This window comes from Myotis davidii, unplaced genomic scaffold (assembly GCF_000327345.1).
Source record: "Myotis davidii unplaced genomic scaffold, ASM32734v1 scaffold142, whole genome shotgun sequence".
In the NCBI taxonomy this organism is placed as follows: Eukaryota; Metazoa; Chordata; class Mammalia; order Chiroptera; family Vespertilionidae; genus Myotis; species Myotis davidii.
The window spans coordinates 3,736,233-3,744,234 of record NW_006294400.1 but is presented as its reverse complement, the minus strand read 5'-3'; the positions used below and the strand labels follow the sequence as shown (position 1 = coordinate 3,744,234).

The window sequence follows — 8,002 nt, the reverse complement described above, 5'->3', positions numbered from 1 at the left end:
CACAAGCTCAGCATCAGTTAAGTAGCAATTCATAAGTTTAGAGCAGCATCCTCAATTGTATCCCATGGAATACTGTCCCAACAATTTTAACAGGAGGAAAAATGTCGCATGCCCAAAGATTTCTGGGTGGACCCAAATTAATTTTCTTCAGGTAGGACTTCTCAGAGCCTTTAATATGCCAACGGAAGTTGGCAATTAGAGAAAGGTAAGAGTAGGTGCAGTATTTCCCAGATTTTTGGCAACAGAATGCCTATTCTTTTCCCATGGGGGCACCTTGTGGGGCGTTATGTTCTGAGAAACCACAGGGATTGTGGCGTCTATAGCATTCTACTTATATCTGGGACAGCCCTGCTTTTCACATCAATTTCGTCGGGTCTGTTCTTTCACCTTACAGAAATTAATCCTTTATTGTTTAAGTTTGGTTTATTGGGTTAATACCAAAAAGTTCAACCAAAGGCCATAACTGAGCTTTGTTACAAACCCCAGACACTCATATTCAGCACTATTGAATTGCTAAGGCTGAGCAGGGAGGAAGCCTGTTGTAACTTTGGTATCAGATAGACCTGGATTCAAAAGCCAATTCTGCCATGTGCTCGTGTCATCCTAGGCCAGTGATGGCGAACCTTTTGAGCTCGGCGTGTCAGCATTTTGAAAAACCCTAACTTAACTCTGGTGCCGTGTCACATATAGAAATTTTTTGATCTTTGCAACCATAGTAAAACATTTTTGACATTTATTTTATATATTTAAGTGCCATTTAACAAAGAAAAATCAACCAAAAAAATGAGTTCACGTGTCACCTCTGACACACGTGTCATAGGTTCGCCATCAGTCCTAGGCCAATGGCTTCGTTTCCTCGAGCCTCAACTTGCTTAAAGTGACATGGGGCTGAGCGCTTCCCTTGCAGAGTGGTTCTGAGCATTACAGGAGACAGTGCAGGTAAAGCGCCCGTGCCCAGCACACAACAGCCGGCCAGCAGACATGCTCCTCCTCACATCTCTGCCTTATCTGTTCCCTCTATGGGGCACAGAACAGTCTATTAATTAGTTCTGCAGCGCTTCTTTTGTTCTAAAACCACCTCTTTCAAACCTCAAGGGCTCTCTGGTTCCTTGTGCTGGAGGAGGCTGAGGCATGGGAAGGCAGCTGGGCTTCCCCTCATTTCACACATGAGGATTTAATAGGCTTTGATCAGACTCCTCAGCCTTTATCTTCCCAAACTGAGGAGCCTCTGTCTTTCCCATTTGTCTCCCTATAACCCTCAGCCCAAGCGTGGGCCCTTCTCTGATCGTTGCAACAGCAAGATTACAGGAGAGTCGGGCTTTCGAGTTGGCAGATCTGGGTTCAAGTCCAGACCCTGACCCTTCCCGTATGACTCAGGGCACATCCCGTGACCTCTCAAAGCCTCCATTTCCTCAGCTCTAGGAAAACCTCATCTATTAACTGGCAGGATAGGCGTTAATTGGTGGACCACCGTGATACACCCGGCAGGCCCCCCACCAGCACACTGCTGTCTGAGATGCAGCTCTTCCCCAAACTCCTGAATGTGGCATTCCATGTCCCAGGGGCTTCTCCAGCCTCAACTCTTGCTAATCCCTCCCATTTGCCACCATTCCTGCCGGCAATCCCTTGTTATACCTGAAGAGTCCGCATTTTTCTGATTCGTAGCTGGGCCTCTGTCTGGTGACTTGCTTCAAGCCCACCTTCAATACTCGTCTGAAGCCCTTCTGAGCGGAACAACTCCCTCCGCGAGGCCATTACAGCCCCGAGCACCCTCGGTCACACCTGAGCCCACTAAACTGCCAAGGGCTGTGCTTGCCTCTCCCACGAGACTCCGTCCCTCTAGTTGTGTGGCCTGAGACGAGTCCCGTCACCTCACTTACCTAAGCTTCTTATAAAACAGATGCTAATCCTTGACGTTCAAGGAGATTCAGGTTTGTGAAGAGTCCCCACAGTGCCAGGCACAGAGCAGGCACCTGGGTCAGTGCTGGTTCATGAATTCAAGCAGTTCTAGGCGGCATCCCCCTGCCAGACCCCCAGCAATAGGAGTGGGTGGGTGTCAGTTACAAGCAGGGCTTGATCTGAAGGCGTGAGCCAGCTCCTTAGGACACCCCGTCGTCCCTCCCCAGAACCCCAGACAAGCTTCACAGACAGATGCCATGTGCAGGTTTCACATTTATTGGTTCAAATACAGTACCTAACATCTTCTAGACATGCATTTCACACTAATTGGTCACATTTCCACAGGTAGTCAACTCACAGAAAAGGGCCCATCCCTTGCCAGCTGGCAGGGGGGGAGGTAGCAGAGGGCCTGAGTAGCCTGCAGAGCCCGACTATCCTTTGGTCATGCAGGGCTGACGGAGCCGGGCTGGCAGGCAGCCCTTGGCCGGCCCTTTGGGGACAAGGGCTCAGAGACATCCGGTTTACTTGATTCCTACACGGACTGTGGGTAGGGGTGGCCCTGGAATAGGTAGCCCAGGTCGGCTTGTGGACGCCCGTGCCACCAGAGCCTGGTGGGAGGGTGGTGCTTCCTGTGCCCTGGATCGTAGACAGGAAACGGAGGCCTCTTCAAGAGGTGGCTGTTCCCAGCTGGGCAGGTGTGAAGGACTCCCTACACTCAGCCCAGACATTACAACGCGCCCACAGCCCCTATCACAGGCCTGGGATGGCAACACAGACAAAAACACCAACACCCCAGGGCAGGCAGGGTTTCTCTCCCGACAGAAACATGTAAACAGAACAGGAGCTACAGTATTCGTTTCCCACAGGACTTCTCGGAGAGGAATCGACCAGGATGTCACTGAAGAGGTAGTATTTTTTTTTCTTTTTCATGGAAACTTGAGTCAACAACATTATCACCTTATAAAACATTTCAGAGGAAGAAAACAATGCTCACCCAAGGGCAGAAATGACCTGGTGACAGACTGGCCATGCTGGCAAGGCTGGCTGCAGGACTTGGCAGACCGGCCTCCACCAGAAACAGCTTTTTTCTGGAGCTCGGAGCAGGCTCTGGCCTGACTCATAGCTTCCCTGAGCCTGCAGCTGAGTCCTGAGGGGGCTGTGGCCCATTTAGGGCTGCAGATCCTGAGGGGGCTGGCCAGACGGGCTGGACGGGCAGAGCAGGGCCCTGTGGCTCGTGTTCCGGGACAGCCAGTCTTCAGGCCTCGGGACGGCCTCGGACCAGAGCAGCCCAGCTCGCTCCGACTCAGTATGCTCACGGGGCTCCTGCCTCTGAGGAAGCAGCCACGCCTGGCTCCCAAGTCCAGAAAAGCTGCTGTTTGTGGCAGCCAAGAGAGGGGTTTCTGGGGACCCTGTAATTAAATACACATCCCTGAGCTATGGCCCTAGAAACCCTTGTCTCAAGACTAACCAGTTTCCAGCATCTGGTGGAATGATTGCCGTTTCTCAACCTGAGACACAGATAAAACATCATTTCACAGACACTGGACATAGATGCTTCAAGCCGAGGAAAAAGGGAGGAATGATCAACTGCAAAGGCAGAGGGGGGTACAGGGGACACTCATGTTGGAAAGAGTAGTGGTTTTTTTTGTTTAGTTTTTTGTTTTTGAGGGGTTTTTTTGTGGTTTTTTTTTTACTTTAAAAAAATCAATAAAGAAAATAAAAGAGCTGGTCTGAACGAGTGGATTTCTTAATGCAACTGCAAAATTTTAAAAAGCAACAAAGAAAAAAAGACATAGACCAGGGGCCCAGAGCTAAAGACTTGGAACCACTGCTCCCCTTCCTACCCTACTGGGAGGCCAGGGTCCCTTTACTTGGGCCAACCTTGGACATGGCGGAGATACTGCCCACGCCGGGCCTGTCTGTCTCCATCTGTCCCACTCCCCAGGAAATCAAGAACAAACTGAAGTAAGAAATAGGTAGCAGAGCAAGGCAGCTAGCTGAGGCCCCAGGTTTAAGGACCCGGTGACACAGTGGCCATGGCAGCACTCACTTCCCTGAGAAGGGGGTGGCAGGTGAGAGCAGGCTGGTGTGGAGTGGGTGGCTGTCTGCATGCCATGAAGCCCCTCGTTCCCTCCCCCTCCTCTGCCCCGAGAACAGGAGGGAGGTTCCTGCTGCTGCTTTCTATCCCCACAGGCTCAGCCACCTCCCTCCTGGGCTGGGCATGGGGGCAGGGCTGTCCTGAGCCAGGTGGAGTGCTTTGAGACTAAAGTCAAGACCACCAAACCTTGTGAAAGTCTCCAAAAGCCTACAAAGGAGCCAGAGAACAGGAGTTGTAGGCGAAATTCCACGATTCCAAATTTCGTCTTGGGTCAGGAAAACATTGAAAGGGAAAGGAAGGGGAAAGCCGTGTTTCAATGCAGTGCGAGGAGGTGGGATTCTCCTTGACCACACAGCTTTCAGGGTCATATTTTTATGGTGGAAAAATTCTCACTTAAAATGAGTGCTGTTGGTGGCAGGGGATCAGAGAGAGGACAGAAGAGAGGGGAATTAAGAGACCATACACACAACTTTTTCTTCTTCCACTAGCAAAAAGGCTACCTGTTAACCAAAAATTATGGGAAGAAAGGCAAAAATACAAACACAACAAACCGCCCCTCCAACCTTTCTCTGTGTCCTTCAAACCAAATTTACAAATACATTTAGTGGCTGACCTAACGTCTCCACGCTGCTAGCTACACTCCTATCATCTCCTCATCATACCTGAGTTTGCAATGCAACACATTAATTTTACCCTGTTTAAAAAGCCCACGTCACAAAAGGACTGGGCGCAGAAGACATTAAAGGCGGTCCACAGGTCAGGCTCTGGCTCAGAACACACGGCCACTTGGCTCAGAGATTCTGTAGGGCGCTCGGCAATGAATGGGCTCTTTGTTCTGTGGAATCTGCTGCAAACATTTGTAAAAATGGATTTGTACAATGGCAACTTGCAGAACCTTTCCCCCACTCCACAAATTAACAACTTGCTCTGTTTAATGCCGCATTATTGGAGAGACATGTTCTTCCCTCATCAGAGAGCAATTTTCTTTGATACCCAACCAACTGGTAAAATGCTTAATTTTAAAGAAAAACCATTTCAAAAAATAATAACTTGACAGATGGAGGTCTAAGCAAAGAAAGAAGCTGCACACAGCAGCCATCTTGGAAAAGGGGGGTGTCTGATATGTGTCTCCTCCCTACATTGACGAAAGCAGCTCAGAGTCTGACCTGTAGCCAAAGAATGTGATCTAGTTGGTTAAATAAAACATGGGGAAATAAAAATATTGTGAACTGAGAAATAAACAGATACACACACACACACACACACACACACATCTTCCCATTGACATGTGAGAACATTCTGATCAGAGCTTTTCCAGAGGAACACATCTTTCTTTCTCAGAGCAGTCAGGGAAAGGGCATTGAGGAGTAATGCTCTGAGTTTTAGATCCACCAAAGGACAAAGTCATCCCTCTGCTGGGTACCCGTAACATTTCACTGGAAAGAAAAATTACAATCCGACATAGACTGCCCGGGCTGCACACGAGGTGGTGGCCCACCGGGCAAGTTTGCAAGGCTGAGCTGGGAAGAGAGCAAATGGCCTTTGACTACACAGGCAAAAGGAGGTTCAGGAGGCCCTGCAAGCCCACCCAGGGATGCACCCCTCTCAGCAGTCAGCCTGCTGCATCAGCTGGGCGAGGTCCCTGGGTGGAGGCAGGGACAATCGCTGTGGGAAGGCAGAGAAGAGAAAAGCACCTGAAAGAGCTCCAACAGCTACGGGGTGGCTGCTGGCCAAAGCCAAGAGGGGAAGGGACACTTCCTGGGACCAGGTGGGGCAGGTAGTGAAAGAACAAGGGCCCAGGCCATAGTCTGGAGGGGACAGCCCTTAAGAACATGAGGTAGTTTAAAGCGCCCCTTCCCCGCCAGGCCGTGGTCAGCTGGGCCACTCTGGGCCTTGGGCTTTCTGTTGAGGAATCCTGGTCTCATTCTGGAGATTAGAAGAACTTGGAGAGGAATGTAAGGGCAAAAATTCTGGTGGGTCAATGGCCCTCCCTGATGAAAAAAGAGACGGCAGGTTTGGATTCAGTCCCGGGTGGGAAAGGGGGAGAAGCAGAGCACCCCAAAGGAGGAGTGTCTATTCTTTGAGCAGTCTGAACTTCGTTCCACTGCCCCTTGAAGAAAGCAAGGTGACAGGAAAATGCATCAGTAGTGGGCACCAGAATTCAGAGCATGGCATTCTGCTTAGCTGTTTTTTTCAGAGGGCCAATAGGAAGTCAAATGTATAAGGGAGGCAAGGAGTCGAAGGAAGGTAGGCCTTGGTAGATCCAGGTAAGGAAGCTAGGTAGCTGGAAGTCCCAGCGGAGCTGGCAGGCAAGTCCAAAGGATGACGTGATTGCCAGGACTTTGCTTGGATGAAGTCAGCAGTGGCAGTGGTGGGTCAGGTGGTGGGGAGAGGGCCCCACAACATGGTGTGCGAGCAGAAACCCTTCTCCCTGAGGCCTTGTGTGGAGAGAGGACACCTAACTTAAGATTTGGTTGCTGTGCCCCATTCTCAATTTTCATGCTTTCCAAAGGAAAGAGATGTTCTACATCCTCCTCTCCTGCCTGGGGCCCCCACTTTGCTCAGAGAACCTCCTGGCACCACTTCGCCCTTTTATGGTGTGTGCTTTCACCTGGCAATTCTGTGGCTAGAAAAAGGCAGTTTGCTCTCTGACAGACAAATGCACGAGTCTGCTGAGAACATGTGGAAAAAGGAGGCATGGTCACACCCCTCCCTTTCCACTGAGGTAGTCGTCTTTGTCAACATTATGGAAATAGTCATCTCAGCCCATCCCACCCACCCTCAAATTACAAAAGAACTATCTCTAAACAATGACAACACTGTTACATTAAACATCTTCACATTCTGTAAACCGCAAGGAAATGCATCAGCTGCATTCACACAAAAGCATGTGCATCATGTTGAAGGCCATACATTCAACTCTGTCGTGAAATAAATATATAGAAAAATGAGCTTAAAAAAACAGACAAACAAACAAACACTCTTCTTGCTATGGAGGCAACCGGAACGCTGCTGCCCCCATAGCCTCCACCTTGGTCTCTCTGGCTCTTTCTTCTGGAGCCTGTCCCACCCACCCAAGGCTTTGTGCTGGCCTGAGGAGGGGTGCCGGGAAATGCAGCACCACCTTAAAGAGGAGGGGCAGCTGCTCCAAGGGCACATTCACCATTTTTCCTGGGGACAAAGTGGGAAGAGAAGAGTTAGCAGTGGCCGCTAGCGGAAGAGCATGTCCCTCTAGTTGGGCTGGAGAGCAGACGTGGCCTTTTTGAGTGACTAGGGCAAGGAAAGTACAAGGAGTATCACAAAGACACAGACTGGCTAACATCCTGATACCTAGGCCCATTTTAGGGCCCGAGGTGAAAGTTATAATCATTGTTATTATCCAGGGAATACTTACTCTGTGCTGGGTGTTTAAATGCATCATTTCACTTAATTCTCACGCTATTTCTGTGCGACAGATATTACCTTTTATCCCTATTTTACAGGTGAGGAATCTGAAACTGAGAGGGATTCCTAGATGTCCTCTTAAAGCCAAAATACCATGAGAAACTTATATCCTGTTTTCTCTTTTTTCCTGATGGACGCTATCATTCTATAAAAATTGCTCTTCAGAGTAGTATAATGGGTTAGTAAAAGTACTGAGAAATCCAGGGTTAAAAAGGACCTACAGGTTTCTTTACTGGAGGCCTTCTCAGAGCACTTGGTGTGCTAATGTACACTATAAATATTGGGCTGTGGTTCTCCTGGACGCACTGAGAGTCACCTGAGGAGTTAAAAATACTGATGCCCCGGCCCCCTCATACCCACGGAATCAGGCTCTCTGGCGGTGTAACCCAAGCTCGGATATGTCCTAAAAGCTGACCACCGAGCCCAAGTGCTGCCAGGGCTGAGAAGCTGGCTCTGTGGGGAGGGGGGTAATTACTACTCCCCATTTATTTAAGAGAGCGCTTGATGAATATCTCATTTGGTAGAATATCACTTTGAAAATGCTGAGACATAAATATCAAA

The 8,002-nt window shown here is 49.5% G+C and overlaps 1 protein-coding gene across 2 annotated transcripts in view; it reads right to left on the bottom strand.

Moving 5' to 3' along the window:
* Nucleotides 1–2,159: 2,159 nt before the first annotated feature.
* NR6A1 (nuclear receptor subfamily 6 group A member 1) overlaps nucleotides 2,160–8,002 on the bottom strand; it is a 57,405-nt gene continuing 51,562 nt past the window's right edge. For both annotated transcript variants that reach the window (XM_006768585.2, XM_006768586.2), the window contains exon 9: nucleotides 2,160–7,168. In XM_006768585.2, coding sequence (XP_006768648.1) covers nucleotides 6,987–7,168 — 182 coding nt within the window. In that variant the 3' untranslated portion in view covers nucleotides 2,160–6,986. The remainder of the gene's footprint in view (nucleotides 7,169–8,002) is intronic.